The 18,689-nt window shown below is 44.5% G+C and overlaps 1 protein-coding gene across 5 annotated transcripts in view; it reads left to right on the top strand.

Moving 5' to 3' along the window:
* The window catches only part of LOC112218458 (rho guanine nucleotide exchange factor 10-like protein), a 105,286-nt gene that overhangs the window by 26,950 nt on the left and 59,647 nt on the right, over nucleotides 1–18,689 (top strand). For all 5 annotated transcript variants that reach the window (XM_042296025.1, XM_042296019.1, XM_042296023.1 and 2 more), the window contains 7 exons: nucleotides 44–136; nucleotides 1,011–1,181; nucleotides 3,016–3,161; nucleotides 6,693–6,865; nucleotides 10,076–10,191; nucleotides 11,438–11,565; nucleotides 16,169–16,269. In XM_042296025.1, the coding sequence (XP_042151959.1) occupies nucleotides 44–136; nucleotides 1,011–1,181; nucleotides 3,016–3,161; nucleotides 6,693–6,865; nucleotides 10,076–10,191; nucleotides 11,438–11,565; nucleotides 16,169–16,269 (928 nt within the window). The remainder of the gene's footprint in view (nucleotides 1–43; nucleotides 137–1,010; nucleotides 1,182–3,015; nucleotides 3,162–6,692; nucleotides 6,866–10,075; nucleotides 10,192–11,437; nucleotides 11,566–16,168; nucleotides 16,270–18,689) is intronic.

Here is an 18,689-nt window from a genome sequence, read left to right as displayed (position 1 = left end):
TGCTATGTTGTTTATGTAAACCTACTTGTCCTGTGTCGTGTAGAAGAAGCAGGCGTCCAGTATTGATCGGATCACCCTGTACGGCCTCATGGTGAAGCCCATCCAACGCTTTCCCCAGTTCATCCTATTACTGCAGGTATATGCCTTTACCAGAATCTTCATCACTGCTAACAGTGACTAGATAATGTCATATTAGAAAACGTAAATATAAACAATCTGAGATTTACACCAGACAATGTTTTATTGACCTAATCAAGAGTTCTGCACATGGCATGATACTGTACATTGGGCAGATGAAATCTACTATAGCAACATTTTCTAAATCCAACACCAGCCATGGCTCTACTTAGCTAGGGCTGCCAAGTGCATAACCATATTAGCTTTTCATGCAGTCAACTCCTTTTTCTTCCTTTACTCATCCTCTCTCAAGATTGTGTGTGCAAAGATTTTGATTTGAACTTGCGTACTGGAACAGCAGTACCTCATTTCATCCCTCAGTAGGCATCGATTATCCATGAATTCAAAGATAAGTTCTGAATATGAATTAGGCGTTTTCCTCTTGCCTAAAACTCAAAACTCCGGAGAGGGAGTGTCTGTGTTAAATCATACATTACACAGGGAACTAAATTTAAAGCAGTTAAACCCTTCTGGGACTCACACACAGAATACAAGGACATATTTCTGCAGGTCCACAAGAACACACAGTTTCAGGTAAGCCAGACACACACACACACAGATCTGTGATGAAGCTCAATAAATCCTTGGATTTTTTTCATAAATATGAAAACTTAAACGATGGGCTTTTACATTGCTCTGGGCCTTACACACAGAAACATGTGCACACACACACACACACACACACACACACACACACACACACACACACACACACACACACACACACACACACACACACACACACACACACACACACACACACACACACACACACACACAAAACCAACACCTATTCACTTTATTTAATGTTTGTTTCTGTGTTTGTCTCTTAGGACATGCTGAAGAACACACCTAAGGGTCACGTAGACCGCCTGCCTGTGCAGCTGGCTCTGACTGAACTGGAGATGCTGGCCGAGAAGCTGAATGAACAGAAACGTGTGGCCGACCAAATAGCTGAGACTCAGCAGCTAGCACGCAGTGTCAGCGACCGCTTGCTCTGCAAGGTGACCGAACCACTGCGATACACATGGACACACACTTGCACAAACACAGAAAGCACATGCACGGCATAGCATGCACATGCATGCACACACACTTGCACACACAGACAGACAGACACACACAACGACACACACAGTAATCAACCTGCTCACTATGTGGCTAAACCCCAGAGCCCTTCCTCTACCCCCACTGTGGTATAAGCATGTGCTAAACATCTATGCATTAGGCTATATAGCCATCACTTACATTACCATCCCAGACAGTCTAGGAAAGCATTTTTATTTAGAAAAATCATTGCCCAGAAATGATGCCCATTATCGCCCCTGAACAGCATCCAAACACCACGGCAGGGGCGTTTCTTCTCCATTACCACACTGGAATTACAGTCTAGACACTGCAAATCTGAACAAATGCATTTCTGAATAAGAGGAATTAGGGGGTAAATGAGACATTTAATTGGAAACCGTGAGAGAGTTATCTCTCCCCAGTCTCTCGCCTTCTCCTTTCCCTCTCGTTTCCACCCCCCCTCCTTTCCTGTTGCTGTTCTTTTCTTCCCTCTCCATCTCTTTCTCTTGCTCCCTTTCTCATTCTTCATCTCTCTCATTCTTCATCTCTCTCTCTCTCTCTCTCTCTCTCTCTCTCTCTCTCTCTCTCTCTCTCTCTTCCTTCTTCTCTCTTTTCTTTCTACTGGTCCATGATGGTGAATTTTCCAGAGGCCTGAGATGAGCTGATTCGGCCAATCTCGTCTGCTCCACACATAATTCCATTTATTGCAGTGAGACTGCAGAATTGCAATAGGAAGCAGCTCTCTTCCATAACCGTCCAGAGAAATATTAATTATTTGTCTCTAAGTATCTAAGTCAGTGGAATAGGGGAGATAACTCTGTGAGTGGGAACAGGTTGAGGTTTCCATTTTACTCTATCTCTGACACAAAACAGTCACTCATGCATACACATGGTTGACACTTCTGAGGGGAGCTTCCATAACTTACATCTGTCTGCCTGTTGAGGGTGCTGTAGTTCTGTGATCATAGAAGACAGGCTACTGTTTGACTAATGACTCATTTCCCAAGCCATCTGAACATAAGCCAAGCACTGTTACTGATTCCCCACAGATATAACAATCCATTTTGTGAGATGTGACAGGATGTAGAGCACTGTGTATTGTAATATGGACAAAACACAAATTCATTATTCATAAAATTGTGAGTCTATGGAACAAACATAAACATTAAAGTGGGACACTGTATCGGAGTTGCATATTTGTATTTTAGCATTCGTTCAGTCTTTCGGCTTTACTGATGTTGTAATTACAATTTTTTCAGAAGATTGTTTTAGAATTCATAAAACTGACTTGATTCAGCTGAAAATAAGAAGTTACTGGACCAAGTAATACAACTACTTCCTATTATATTACCCTTTGTCATGCACTTTAGGAAAGTATGCCTTATGTGTTTTCACATACTGTAGTATACAACAACATTTCTGTGAATGTGTGTGTGTGTGAGCGTGTGAATGTGTGTGAGCGTGTGAATGTGTGTGTGTGTGTGTGTGTGTGTGTGTGTGTGTGTGTGTGTGTGTGAGCGTGTGTGTGTGTGTGAGCGTGTGTGTGTGTGTGAGCGTGTGAATCTGTGTGTGTGTGTGTGTGTGTGAATGTGTTCTGTTTGCCCTGACTGCACAACCCTACCTTGATCTGCTACTGATTCCCAATGAGACACTCACTTAACCAGACTTTAGCCTGCCTGCTGTGCTCCTTAGCAATTGAACTGAAACCCTGGGGAATTGGCACTTTGTGATGTGTCTTGAGACATTGTCCTGATTGCTCTGTCCCTTTAGCAACTGAACTCAGACCAGGGGTCACTGGTGCTTTGTGAGACGTTGATTGAGACGGTGTACGGGGAGCGTGGCCAGATCCTGAAGTCTAAGGAGCGCAAAGTCTTCCTCTTCAACGACATACTCATCTGTGCCAACATCAACATCAAGTAAGTGGTGGGTGGTTCCACCTCAAAAAGAACAAGAAAGACGATTTCAACACCCACCATGTCAGATTGTTCTGAAATCCTTTCTGTAGTTAGAAACAGATAAGATAAGCATTCCTGCAACATTATTTAGTTGAAATGTAATTTGATCTCTGAATAATTAAGCTAATTGATTGCACCGAAATTGGTGATTTTTAAATGATAGTATTCATATAATATTAAATAAATATAATACATAACATCCGATTTCGACCCCCAAAAATAGAACAATGAGTTAGACATGAGGATTCCAAAGAAATGCTCAAAAGCCTCTCACAGACCCCCCATTGTCTCTCACAGACCCCCCATTGTCTCTCACAGACAACCTCATTGTAAATGAGAACTTGTTCTCAACTGACCTACCTGGTTAAATAAAGGTGAAATGAAAAAGAAAGAAGAAACCCCACGCCAACAACGAGTATACAGTATCAGTTCTCTATTGTTTGACAAGTAGTATGGAGCTGCAGTTCAGAGTATTGTTTTTTCATCCTATGTAATGCGTTCTCAGTGAATTTAGGGATGCCCCCCCCCTGTTCAGAGAAGTTAGTCATTGAAGTTATTAGGTTTATATCCCATCCTACATTCTGATATGACCAGGTTCAGACCACTAGATGGTGCTGTTCCTGCTATTAGATTATATATAAAAAAGAATCCACCCCACCTCAATGTTAAAGGAATAGTTCACCCAAATTACAAAATTACATATTGGTTTCCAATGCAAGTAAATGGTACCTATATTAGGACTTTCATCAGGGGGGTGAAAACATGACTAAATTCACAGAGAATGCATTACATACTAAAGAAAATATGAACACCCTTTGACTTTGTCCCATATTTTGTTGTGTTACAGCCTGAATTTAAAATGGATTTAAAAAAAATGTGTTTGTGTCACTGACGTATACACAATACCCCATAATGTCAAAATTGAATTATATTATTCAAAATGTGTACAAATGAATTGTAAATGAAAAGCTGAAGTATCTTGAGTCAATAAGTATTCAACCCTTTTGTTATGGCCTAAATAAGTTCAGGAGCACAAATGTGCTTAACAAGTCACATAATAAGCTGCATGGACTCACTCTGTGTGCAATAATAGTGTTTAACATGATTTTTGAATGACAACCTAATCTCTGTACCCCACACATACAATTATCTGTAAGGTTCCTCAGTCGAGCAGTGAATTTCAAACACAGATTCAACCACAAAGACCAGGGAGGTTTTCCAATGCCTCACAAAGAAGGGCGCCTATTGGTAGATGGGTAAAAAAAAAAGCAGACATTGAATATCCCTTTGAGCAAGGTAAAGTTATTAACTACACTTTGGGTGGTGTATCAATACACCCAGTCACTACAAAGATACAGGCGTCCTTCCTAACTCAGTCGCCAGAGAGAAAGGAAACCTCTCAGGGATTTCACCATGAGGCCAATGGTGACTTCAAAACAGTTATGGAGTTTAATGGCTGTGATAGGAGAAAACTGAGGATGGATCCACAACATTGTAGTTACACCACAATACTAACATAAATGACAGAGTAAAAAGAAGAAAGCCTGTACAGAATAAAAAATATTCCAAAACATCCATCCTGTTTGCAGTAAGACACTAAAGTAAAACTGCACAAAATGTGGCAAAGAAATTAACTTTATGTCCTGAATACCAAGTGTTGTGTTTGGGGCAACCACAACACATCAATGAGTACCACACTTCACATTTTCAAGCATGGTGGTGGCAGCATCATGTTATGGGTATGCTTGTCATCGGCAAGGACTAAGGAGTTTTTTTTAGGATAAAAATAAATGGTATAGAGCTAAGCACAGACAAAATCCTAGAGGAAAACATGGTTCAGTCTGTTTTCTAACAGGCACTGTGAGACAAATTCACATTTCAGCAGGACAATAACCTCAACAACGCCAAATATACACTGGAGTTGCTTATGAAGACATTGAATGTTCCTGAGTGGCCTAGTAGCAGTTCTGACCTAAAAATGTCTGTCTAGCAATGATCAACAACCAACTTGATAGAGCTTGAATAATTTTTAAAAGAATAATGTGTAAATATTGTACAATCCAGGTGTGCAAATCTCTGAGAGACTTACCCAGAAAGACTCAGAGTATGTAATCGCTGCCAAAGGTGATGCGAACATGTATTGACTCAGGGATGTGAGGAAATAGGAATACTCAGGAATACTTACAATCTGTAAATGAGATATTTCTGTATTTCATTATGTGGTAATGTGTGTAGATGGGTGAGAAAAAAATCTATTTAATCCATTTTGAATTCATGCTCTGTAAAACAACAAAACGTGGAATAAGTCGAAGGGAATGGATACTTTCTGAAGGCACCATAAGATGAAGAAACAATACTCCGAGCTGTAGCTCCATACTTCTTGTCAAACATAGTTAACTGATCTTGTGTAGTTGTTGTTGGGTTGGGATTGGCGTGGGGGGTCATCGGGTGGCTTCTGGCCATTTCTTTGGAATTCTTCGTCTTACGCATTGTTAGAAAAAATGTGGTCCAAATCGGATGTTATGTTTCTATATTTATTAAATATTATATTAAGCCTAATAATTTAAAATGGCCAATTTCAGTGCAACAAATTAGCTACATTTCTCAGAGATTAAATTATATTTCCACAAAATAATGTTGCAGGATAGCTAATATTATCGGTTTCTAACTACAGAAATGATTTTCAGAACAATCTCAGATAGTGGGTGTCATGGCTTGCTGAAATGACATGGAACAAGTCTGGTGTCTCTGTAGAGTAGAATAAATTCTGCTAAACAGCTCTTCAGTGAAAATACACAAACACCTTCCCGGCGCCACAGCATTAGCACCACGAGGCTCAGCCTACAAGGCTTTGCAGGGATATATTTAGGCAAACTGCATAGCAAAGAGTAATATAGCGTTCTCTAGCACTATCTGGAGTTACCAGAGTTTTATCAGCTTTTAACAAATGGCAGGCAGCTTAACTAGAGCAACAGGAGTCTTAGATTACTGACATAACATATTTCTTGGTCCCTCTCCAATTTATCCTCTATGACAGCACCATTGATCACATCTTCTCAGAGCTGAAGGTAAACAGGAAAGATTTTCCTCTATTTGCAAAGCTCCTGTCTGAGACGTTCATACCTCAAAGCTCTCTTGTTCAGCCTTCAAAGTAATTATCACCCCATGTTTTGTTCAACTTGATTCCCCTGAAGTTGACTTTGCCTGCCCTCTAGAATCTTGACAAACTGATCACAATGTTGATTGTGTGCTTGATTACAGGAATATATGAATATAAAATTAACCCTGCTCACAGCCGGGGGTCCTGCTTCTGCCGTGAACACTGCTGATCAGACAGATTCTAATTCTGCTCTCCAGCTATTTTTGTGATAATTCAAAGAGTGACACCTCGGTTCTCCTCCTGTTGGTGGTTTGGGATTAGTGCTTCTGTTAGGAGGAGAGGAACGCTGGGAAGAGCTTTGATTTAACTTGTATTATTTTCTCCACCACCAGGGGGCCCCCTGATATCAGCAGCCTGGTCCCTGTTGGGCCAAAGTACACAATGAAGTGGAGTGCCCCCCTGCTGCAGGTCCAGGTGGTGGAGGTGGGTCAGGAGGCCTCCCAGGCCAAGGATACCTTGTTCCAGCATGGCGGTGCCAAGCACCCTGGCAGTGCCTGTCCCCCAGGTTGGTAAGCCTCCTGAGTCATCCTTCCATGACCTTTCTATCCCTGTTCATCATCTCCTACATGTAGTCCAGTTAATCTCATCACTTGGTCAGACTCCTAGTCTCAGCCCCATGGTCTGACTCAGCACAGCCCTCTAATCTGTTTCCTACTGTCAACTGTCCAAGTGAATTCTGGTGACACAGGGCTGTCACTCTGATTGAGGATGTGTTTGTGAAAAAAATAGCGATGATGGAAAACATTGCCGCACCCTCCACAGTCTCATTTCACTCTCTGATAGACCACAAACGTATCTGGAGTGGTGTCATCAATCTGCAGAGATGATTCGCTTCCTCTCCAGCTCCAATTAGAGAAGCAGCAGCACTAGATAGAAATCGAATGGAGTCCTTTTACCCCCCCCCCACAGAACTCTGTTGCGCATACAGCTTGGTGGAGAGATCCCTGATAAATGTGCCATGTAAAGGAGAAGATACAATGCCTTATCAGGATGTAATGGAACAGCCTTTTAAATTTGGAGCTCCATGACTTCAATATTAATGGCGACTTTTACAGTAGTGCCTGACCGTGTCACGCTCAACGAAGAGAAACAGTTTAACAAGGAGGCCAAGATTAGGCTTAGATTCTCTGCAGATTAAGCCTTACAACACTGTGAGATCATTTAACGGTAAATTTAAATCTCTCTCTCTCTCGTGTTTGAAAAGCTATGGTTAAATAAAACATTTTGCACTGGCCCAATGCAAGTCATTCCCTTAATCATGCCTTTCCAGGAATTTTCCTCTGTGCATCTGTTGAATTACTTTCCAGCCTGCCAGTCACACAGGCTGGCCCCTCTATTTATAGTTCCCCGCCCCCTGTGATGTAATTCGGCGGGGCGTCCTGCCTAAATCCCACGCTCCCACGGCTTTGTGAGAAATTGACATATTTTTCATCTCTGGCCCTAGTCCCCTCCTTTATTGATGGAGAAGGGATCTCTCAATTCTCCCTCTCTCTCTGTCCCAGTCTCTCTCTCTCTCTCCCTCTCTCTCTCTCTCTGTCTCTCTCTGTCTCTCTGTCTCTGTGTGTGTGTGTGTCGCAGTCTCTCTCAATTCAATGCAATGGGCTTTATTGGCATGGGAAACATGTGTTAACATTGCCAAAGCAAGTCTCTCTCTCTGTGTCCCAGTCTCTCTCTGTGTCCCAGTCTCTCTCTGTGTCCCAGTCTCTATCTCTCTATATTGGGGATTTGGAAGCAGTGGCTGCTGTGAATTTCCTCAGGTTAGTTCCCAGAGCTGGATGCAGCACCAGCTGCACGGATATTCCTGCTGGCAGTTGTTACATGAGGTGGCTGCCCTTGGAAGGATGGGCAGGGGCCCCTGTGGGCTCAGCCCTGCCTTGCTGCTACGTGCCCGGCGGCCACTGTGAATAACCTTGTCTGAGTGTGAAAACCAATCCTGCCACACCAACGGGATTACGCTGGATTACAACTCAGCACATTCACCTCCGGGGCTGAGTCCAACTCCAGGCGTGCGGGGACACAGCGGACCTGTGTGCCAGCGAATCCCAAAGCCTCACAGGTTCAGGGAAGCCATTGTGAACAGAGGCTCACAGCAGGCACACCTCTTTATATTCAGATGTCTGCTATTGATCGTGTCTCACAGATGACAGATGTCTGTGCCCGTCCGTGTCACAGATCCCATTAAATCCCCAAAGGTTACAAAGGCTCTCTTTAAGATAACAATACTTGCCTCTCTCCATTCTCGCTGGCTCTCTCTCTGTCTATTTGTGGATACAACCACACACCTAGCTCCACAAGCCACGAGACTCCCACAAAGGACCATGCTTCAGTAACCTGCCTTTTGACGAAGCTGCATAGCTACTTGATTATGTAGTTGTGGTGACAGCACAGGACAGGACAGCTCCACAGCTACATCTTGCTGCGAATGTAATAACGTCACTCTCCTGGAGCGGTGTGTAGAGATGTGGGCCAGGGCAGAAAGGAGGGAGAATGGGAGTGAGATGCAGGACTATTGATCCCCTGAGGTTGGAGACGGAGAATGTGAAGACAGTATGCTCCCAAATTGATTGGTGAATCTCACGTCCAAATGGCCACATTTCTCTATCTGCTTTTTAGTTATACCATCCAGACTACATTCAGATCATTCAACAAATAACGGCAGTGATCGATCCATCAAATATTGATCTCCTTTGGTACTTCTACTAGTGATTGTAGTTCAGGAAGGTAAAGAATTGCAGTTCCATTGGGGATTGCAATAGTTGTTTGAACTTGAGCTCTTACAAGGCCCTCACCCTCCCTTTGGCAAATCAGACCATACATTTATCCTCCTGCTTACAACCAAAAATTCATCAAGTACCAGTGGTGTACTCAATACAGAAGTGGTCCGATGAAGTAGATGCAAAGCTACAGGATTGTTTCCCTAGCATAGACTGGAATATATTCCATGGATTTATCCAATAACATTGAGGAGTTTGGAACAGGCCCTCAGATCCTCAAAAAGTTATACAGCTACACCATTGAGAGCATCTTGACTGGCTGCATCACCGCTTGGTACGCCAACTGCAAGGCACCCAACCGTAAGGCGCTACAGAGAGCGGTGAGTACGGCCCAGTACATCACTGTGGCCAAGCAGGACCTCTATACCAGGCGGTGTCAGAGGAAGGCCCTAAACATTGTCAAAGACTCCAGCCACCCATGTCATAGACTGTTCTCTCTGCTACCGCACGGCAAGCGGTACCAGTGCACCAAGTCTGGAACCAAAAGGACCCACACTGGATTCTACCCATACACTCACACACACACACACACACACACACACACACACACACACACACACACACACACACACACACACACACACACACACACACACACACACACACACACACACACACACACACACACCCCCCAACACACACACACACACACACACACACACACCCCAACACACCCCAACACACACACACACACACACACACACACACACACATTATTGTTATTCACTGTGGATTTATTCCTCGTGTCACTATTTCAAAAAAAAAATTGGTTTAAATCTTTAACTCTGCATTGTTGGAAAAGGACCCGTAAGTATTTCACTGTTAGTTTACACCTGTTGTTTACGAAGCATGTGACAAATAATATTTGATTTGCCGTTCATAATGTAACCTGTTGAAGTGTGTACTATAGTGTGACAGGCCATGTTGTGTTTGGTCCACAGGGAAGGTGATCCTGGGTCCTCCTCGGCTCTACCAGGAGCTCCAGGAGCTGCAGCACGACCTGTCTGTGGTAGAGGAGATCTCACTACTGGTGGGAACGCTACAGGGGACATACCAGGTACACCCCACCCCACTACCCCACCCCACTTCACTACTTAGAACACAGTCCAAACCCCCACCTGTGGGTCTACTATAGTAATTTTTCGCATCACTACACAGCCCAGACTGCCTCAGAGTTACTCACAAAAGTCTATGTCCAAATTACCCACTTTAAAAACATGCACTGCAATCTGACCTCCAAATGCACTGCTTTTTACTTGAAATATATTTCATTTGCAGCTTGACAAATTATTAATAAAGCTGATATTTCTAAATACTGCTTGCAAATGTAAGGTTGATCAAAGGCGATTTGTTTCTACTACAACCCAACTAACTACAGGTTTAAATCCCTGAGAACGCATAATGCTTTGAACATGAACAAAGTGTTATTTTGTAAAATGCTCAGTGCTGTACAACAACAACTATGTTAATTACACATAGATAGAGAAGAAGGGCATTTGGGGTCATCTCTTTCTGGAAACCTTCACAATGAGATTCAAAATGCAATTCAAACATGAGCAAAGAAAAGCTACAAATCTTTCTCGAATCATCAATTGATACCATCATGAATTCATTCAATATCCCCATGCAAACAGTGCCGCAATAGTGATCATATGTGACCCTTCAAATCTGTCACATCTCTGAGCCTATCTCCTGAAGAACGGAGTGCCTCTCTCTTGCAGTGAGCTATGCTGTCTTTAAATCAGGACACCTCAGTAGTGTGTCTGTCTGCCATCATGACTTTAAAGTCACTGTACATAACATAGTCACAGTGTACTCCAGCAATCACCAAAGAGCCTCTCAGTGGAAAGGTGGCCTCTGTTTTTAATGACCACAATGTCCTTAGGTGGAGTACAATCGGCTTTTCTCCATATTACTGATTTTCACACCCCACCCAGTTATAATATAAATGTCCACCAAACAAATATAGGAAATACTTCTGCATGGTTCATTGATTATATTTAATGTGTAAATGATGTGTAAATGTTATATTTGATGGTATGAAAGTACTTTGGCAATGGGTTGATGAAAGGGTGTATAAATCAGAGCAGTTTTATGAGGAGGGTGTGGTCGGTTCTTTTAATAGAGAGTGTATGTCATTATAGTCCATGCATGATGGTGTGACTATAAGCATGGCATACTTATATTATGGTTGTGAATGGAAGGTTGTGAATGGAAGCAGCATAGCATGCACATGGGAGTATGTATGTACTGCTATATTTTCTTGTCACAGCTGGATGTTCTTATGTGTTTGTGGATCATAGAACCTGAACACGACCGTGGCCCAGGACTGGTGTCTAGCTCTCCAGAGACTCATCCGGATCAAGGAGGATCAGATTCAGAGTGCCAACAAGTGCCGCTTACGCCTGCAGGTGCCTGGAAGACCAGACAAGTGAGTATTACCTCAATATTACTGGACCTTGTGTTAAAGTCAGCCATACTGTAGTACCATCCAATGTGTGGATTTCATCCACTATCTTCACTTGTGTGATTTTATGATTTAAAGGGGCCAAATTGAACTGCGAGGGCTTGTTTTACACTGCCGCCTTGACTCCAGAAAACAGGTTGCTGGAGAAATAGCCTAATCCATAACTCGGAAAACAGGCCGTCACACGAGCACATAAAGATAATAGCTGGTGACAAGTATTTTAATGTGCCTGAGCGCTAACGTTATGATGATGAAGGAGCCTGATGCTGCGTTCACTTACCCTCAAAGAGCACATTACCTGGCATTATGCTCAGCCAGTGTTAAAAGCCTGCCCCCACCCACCTCTGCCACAGCTGGCTGGCAAATGAGGTCTGGACTGCACACCACGATGGGACATTAACTGATCGTTACATACAGTATTCACTTCCTTGAGAACTCAAATGGAATAATTGACAGCATTAGCCATGTTATTTTCATAGATTAAATGTGTTTCTCACTTGTTCAGAATCCTTAAAAAAAATGTTATTGTAGTTCACCTCAAGGACACACAGGAAGTGGTCTTTGACTGACAGCTCATTTTGTAATTTTTAGATGTACCAAATCTAAAGGTCTAATGGGAGCTTATATAATTCTGTCTCACTGTGGTGAGTCTGAATGTGCTTATCATATTGTGCTGAAGTGGCTACGGACTCAGCTGAGAGTAGAGGAGGTGGATCGAGAATGAAGACAGATTAAAGAGGGAGTCGTGCTGTGGCTGCTAGTGTGTGGAGGATGAGAGGAGGAGGAGGAGGGAGTATCAGGAACAGGGAGGGAAAGAGACCTTGATCCACCTCCACCACAGGAATATGGCTAGGCAGGGTGACAAAGGGGGACACCTTGCAGCAAAGACCTAAATGTCCCTATCAAACCTAAGGTGACAGCTTGAGCAGCAGAGCACTGCAGATTGGTACCCCCCGCCCCCACTCTCTCTCAGTGGTGCCACAATGGGTCTGCCCGGTCAAGCTGCTTACTCTATGTTTGGTGTAGCTAGATGTCATGCAGGCAGGTTGGTCCCAGCTTCCCTTTTGAGGACTACCCCACCCATGTCATTAGCAGCATCATGGACCAGGGCGAGAGATCCCCTACCCATCTCTGTGAGCAGTATCACATAGTGTAACAGTATTTGTTTGTAGCAGCCTACGGACCTCATTCTGCCACACAGATAAGCAGGTTTCTACAGCGTTGAGTGGGGGGTGCTTTGAGCAAGTGAAGTCCTATAGAGACCTGGACTCTAGTATAGAGTGTAGATTGTGAGAAGCATGAGATAAAACCTGAGGATGAAAGAGAGAGAGCTCCTTTAGGAGAGAGAGCTGGGCAGGGACTCTGATAGCAGACTAATTGAGGCCAGGCCTCTGTGGCGGGTGGCTGTCTGGTTGCTTGGCAGGCAGGGATGTGGGTTGGAGGTGGCAGGGCCAGCAGAGGGCCTTAGGGCTAGGGGTTGGTGGTGATTGGTGGTGTGTGTGTGGGGGGGGGGGTGTGACAGGTGGCACATCTCTCTCTCTACCCTTCTCTCTTTCAATCACACACACATGCACACATATTGATATTCTACACAGTCTAGTTGTGTCTCTGTGAGAGTGGTGGTGTTAGAGTGGGTCCACCGCAGGGCTGCCCTGTACCAAGTTAGTCCTCTCCTGTCAGCCTGGGAGCGTTTCCATCGCCAGGAAGGCAGCACATCACAGCCTCCCCTTCCCTCCATCCCTTCTCACAGAGCAGGGACAGGCTGAGCTGAGGACATGGGGGGAATCTACTGCTGCCGCAAAGGCACCGCGGTATGTGTCAGCACATCGTTAGCACTCGCTTTATCTATGGCTGCTTTAGTATGGCTGTAGGCACACACACACACAGGCCAAATGTATAAAGAACAGTAATCATGGGTCAATGCCAAGGCTGTGCCAGATGACTCGTGGTTTATTTTCTCTAGTGTTCTCTATTCTTTGACTTGATGCATGCCACCTGCATGTCTTTTACTCCTCTCTCAATGAGCAGCTAAGTTGTGACTTTCCCAGTCCAGCCAGGTCCTGGTCTAGGCACACTGTATCTCCCACAGGGGCCTCTGACTGACCTCTATCAATGTCTGGACAATAGGTGTGTGCCGCCTCCCGCTCAGCACTCACTCCAACATCTGTCCCGTCCTTGTGCGTTAGTGTCCCATGTGTGCCACAGCAGTGACCCACAGTCATGTATCAGCCCGGGTCTAGGCTGCAGGGCTGGGATCTTACTCCACACCGCTCGGCTCTGTTCCGCCAGCGTGCCCATGCCTACTTCACCCATGCCTACTTCCCCCATTTCTACTTCCCCATTCTGCCCATGTAGCAGCACACCAGCACACTTGTCAATCAGCCGGTCCGAGGACTCAGAGTCCGCTCTGTTTAGCATGTTTGGAGCTGTGAGAGCATAGAGTATTACCCTTCCTGGCAATCCGACGAAGGGAGCAGTTTCATTCTCATCGTTCTCCCTCTCTTTCCCCTCTCGTCTCGTCTCTCTCGTTCTTCAACAAATTGCTTCTGCTGTATTTAAGCAGTGAAGGGTATGAATTACATCTCGGTGTGAAAGCTCCACTTTTGTCAAAGAAGTTGGAGATCTTACTTACATCTTCCTGTCCTTGTCTACTCTCTCGCTCTCACTCTCTCACTCTGTCTGAGTGAAAATGAATTGGGTGCGGGCCGGGCAGCAGGCAGGTATGACAGAAGCAGATTCTCAGGCTGCACACCGTTCTCCACTCAATTACCCTCTAATGATGTCTGAACGGCTGAATGTGAAATGCCTTCCCTTTGTGAGTGTGTGTGTGTAGGTGGGTTGTGTGCGTGCGTGTCAGGAATGTCTCTTTAACAAGCAGGGCATTGGGTACAGTGACAAATGCACCTTCACTGGCTAAGTGAAGAGAGAGGGAGAGAGATACAGAGACAGAGAGGAATGTATGAGAGCTTCACCTTTAAGATGGGGCCAACTTTCAGGGAAAACAGCTATCTGGAGGCCTGCTGCTGAATCGAGTAACTGGAGATGTGTGCTGCTGTTGTATCTTTTAGCCTGGCACTCAACCTGAAGCAAGTAGTATCCGTGTCCCTGTTTATTCATGTAGAACAGAAGAAAAACAAACAGGTATTTTGCATATACAGATGTAGGATCTTAAGGTTACCTATATTGTCACAGCAAAATAATCCTGCAACAACAGGATTTGAACATTTAGTCCATAATGTTGCTTGATCAGTGCTTAGGCTATACATGGAAAGTGCAGTACTGTTACTATAATCTTGTGTTAGTTTGGATTTTCAGTGAATTGATGTAAATCACTAACTCCTAACTCATCTGCAGTGCAGGAAAATTATCAGCATCAAAAGAGTAATCAAATTAAGTTCCTACGTCTGTACAGACTGCAAGGATGAGAGTGTGAGCCGGGGGACTTGGTGGATGTAAAAGTGTGTGGCATTGTGAGAGGTAACCTGGTGGCTGGTTCACAGCTGCTGATCTCAGGGTACTGAGCCCCTACCGGATGCCTTTAATAGTTCTATACTGAGCTCCCCCCGTTCAAGGATCACGTTATTCCCACATGCAGGACCAGAACGTTCGGCTTTTACACAGAGTGTAAAAGGCATGTCCAGGGGCAAGGAGCAGAGGGTCTCTTTCTTTGTGTGTTAGCAGCTCATGCTCCCCTCTCATCCCCTCTCTTATCTGATCTGGGCATCTCAGTGCGGCGGTGACTGCACGCCAACCTTCAGGGTCAAACGGAGCGCTGCATCATCTGACCTTCACATCACTTCCACTATCCTGATTAAAACGGGGACAAATTTGCTGTTTGTCACAGCTCCGTGGTTATAGGACTCTGACGCTTTCTTCTCCCTTTCCCTCTCCTCTCTCTCCTCCTCCTGCTCCCAGAAGGGCCTCCAAAGGGGAGGAGTAGGCAGTCTTATAGTACACTAGAATAAAACGACAGTATGTTTTTAGTTTTCCAGTGGGGGGTTTGTTTACGACATGTGTAAAATACAGCACAAACCGCTTCAAGAAATCACATAAAAATAAGTTTACACAATCAGGAGCCCAGAATCATACAATCCAACCATATCACAATCTCATGAGATATCCAAAGAAACCCAACATATATCCATAGAACAGACCAGTCTGCAGCACTGTCCTGGGTTTGGAAGCTGGTGACTTCAGTCCCAGAGCCATTTCTTATATGACCCTGCATAGACCAAAAGAGTACTTGACTTTATTGGAATTCGGTTTGAAAGTCTGAAATGGCACCCGGATCTTGTTCTTTAGTCTGTGTGGTCTGTCATTGTAAAAGAACTGGCCTTTGCAGGACATTTGTCTGTGGTATTTGTCTTTGTGCACTGATTGGCTCTATGGACTATGCCACTATTCCTACAGCTTTAGGCTATTTTCCAGTGCAGTGCATGACCCATAAAACACAAATGGGCTTTTTAACTGCTGCTTTGCTGTGGCCAGTAGAACAATGATCTTGATGAGGTCCCCACAGAGCATGAGTCAGATGTTTTACGTTGTGTGTGTGGGTATTCCCCTCTAGGTCGGGACGTCCCGTCAGCTTCATGGTGGTTTTCAACACCCCCAGTCCCCTCAGCAAGATCTCCTGGGTCAACCGGCTGCACCTGGCCAAGGTCGCACAGCGTGAGTACTACATAACATTACCCTTCCTTACCCTTACTGGAATCAATGGGGTGTGGATACAAAACACCAGTTACGTACTTAATACATATTTACAGCTGCAAATTACACATGGTGAATTGATTTCTGTGGTGTTGTTTAGGCTTTATAGAGTAGTGGTTAAAACATTTAATTTACAAATCCTTGCAAAATAGCAGTAATATATCAGACACGGTGGTTAAGGCACATGCTCCAGCTAAGGCCCTGTGTGGTTTGTTTTATGGTCATTGGCTCAGTGAAAGTCTGGTGATATGTGTTATTGAATCAGATTAACCAAAGACCTCCCTCAGGGATAATGTGTGTGTTCTGTATAATGTGTGCTTGGCCTCAGAGGCTGGGCCATATTGAGCTGAGCATGAAAGCACACTCACAGTCTGAGGGGACTGCACCAGCGCTGGTCCCTTTCCAGCAGGGAGCAGCACTGTGCTTTCCTACTGCCTACCACTCCAGTCTCCCCCTCCCCACTACCGAAAGCCTGGCTGTATAGCCTGACTCCACCCATTGATTCTGGAGACCATCCATTGGGAGGTTCATCAAAGCATGTTCTGATCAACTGGCCCGTGCAGAGCCAGGCAGGGCTACTGCACGTGATATTAATCTGATTATTTGGCCATGGTGACACTAGCTTCCCTGCAAAATCATGAGTGGGTTATGTGTGTGCGTGTATGTTTGGATGAGGGTATGCGTGTGTCAGGAGGGAGTGCCTGGGGTGATGGGGAAATAGGAATGATCATCACCATCACCCCAGGCACTCCTTCCTGACACACGCATACACTCATCCAAACATACACGCACACACATAACCCACTCATGGTTTTGCGTCTATGGTGTTGCTCTCTAAGCGCTCTGATATTGTGTTGCTTGGGCACTGCTCTGTGTTAGGCTGCTTAACTCCCAGAGGCCGTTGGTTACACAGTAAGCTCCCGCACAGATCTGTAAAGGTTTCAAAGGAAGTTACTGGAACCAGATTAAATACCACAACATGAAATGCATTTTACAGATGAGCAGCCAGAGATGCAATTGAACAACATCCTGTTGTGCAGCCCCAAGGGACAACTCACACAGTGACCGATGGGGCCGGGATTAAGTGTACTGTCATGTGTTATAGGCTAAAGTCGTGTCTGTTTGGCTATCCCCGGTGTTCGTTTCTCCATCAGACATCTGAATATCTCTATCTGTCCTCAGAAATACCAGTGAAAAGACCAATAAAGTGGATCTCTGCATGGTGCTGCAGCTCTCACAGGGTGTGAGGTTGTGTGCTGGAGTACATCTGTAGGCTCTCCAGCAGAGCCTGTGATGTTGTCTGACTGTGTCAGAAAGGAATTTAAAAAAATCACCATTCACCGCTGCCCACACTTACATCAACAACACAGCAGGAGTACTGATTAGGACATGGGATCTATAGAAACTATAGCATATATATAGCTTATAGCAATCATAGCTACCTCCCTACCCATATGATAATCGTTTGGTGGTTGCTTATATTTGTCCAGTTTCACACAAGTGTGTATTATACAAATGGTAAATGGAAATATGTTTTTTTTTTGCATATACCAAGTCCCCCGGAGACACCCTCGGAGAGTGTGCTCACGGCCAGGGTCAGCCATAATCAGCAGTGAGCCTGGATCAATTAGGGTTAAGTGCTTTGCTCAAGGGCACATTGACAGATCTTTTCACTTTGTCAGCTCGGCGATTCGAACTAACAACCTTTCTGCTACTGGCCCAATGCTCTAACCACTAGGCTACCTGCCGCTCATTGGACGAAATGCAAAGCCGAATTACTTTCAAAACACATTTTAGTACCATTCTGAAAGCTTTAGTCTGCGTAGTATATTCTCAATCCCATTACCGTAGAAACAAAATGGTTTTCTAAGACGAGCTAGGACAACAGTGTGGAGATGTGGTTTGTTTTGTATTTGTTTGGTATTTTGGTTTGCGTTGTTCCCTCCGCTTCCCCAGCTTTTGCCAAGTGCTTGTATCATCCTTTTGGCAGAGCTTTTCAACCTCTGCCATATTGTGGATTCAGAGCTATCTATCTTGTAGAAAACAGAGGGTTGTCTTTAATGGAAGTTTCTCTAATGTTAAACATGTAAAGTGTGTTGTACTGCAGGGCAGCTCTCTTGGCCCTCTATTCTTTTCTATTTTTACCAATGACCTGCCACTGGCATGAAACAAAGCCTGTGTGTCCATGTATGCTGATGATTCAACAATATACGCATCATCAACCACTGCTAGTGAAATCACTGCTCTCTAAACAAACCTAGTGGAGAAGGGTGAAAGTTTTAAGTTCCTCAGCGTACACATCACGGACAAACTGAAATGGTCCACCCACGCAGGCAGCGTGGTGAAGAAGGCGCAGCAGCGCCTCTCTACCCTCATGAGGC

This window comes from Oncorhynchus tshawytscha, linkage group LG02 (assembly GCF_018296145.1).
Source record: "Oncorhynchus tshawytscha isolate Ot180627B linkage group LG02, Otsh_v2.0, whole genome shotgun sequence".
In the NCBI taxonomy this organism is placed as follows: domain Eukaryota; kingdom Metazoa; phylum Chordata; class Actinopteri; order Salmoniformes; family Salmonidae; genus Oncorhynchus; species Oncorhynchus tshawytscha.
This window is presented reverse-complemented; position numbering and strand designations above follow the sequence as displayed.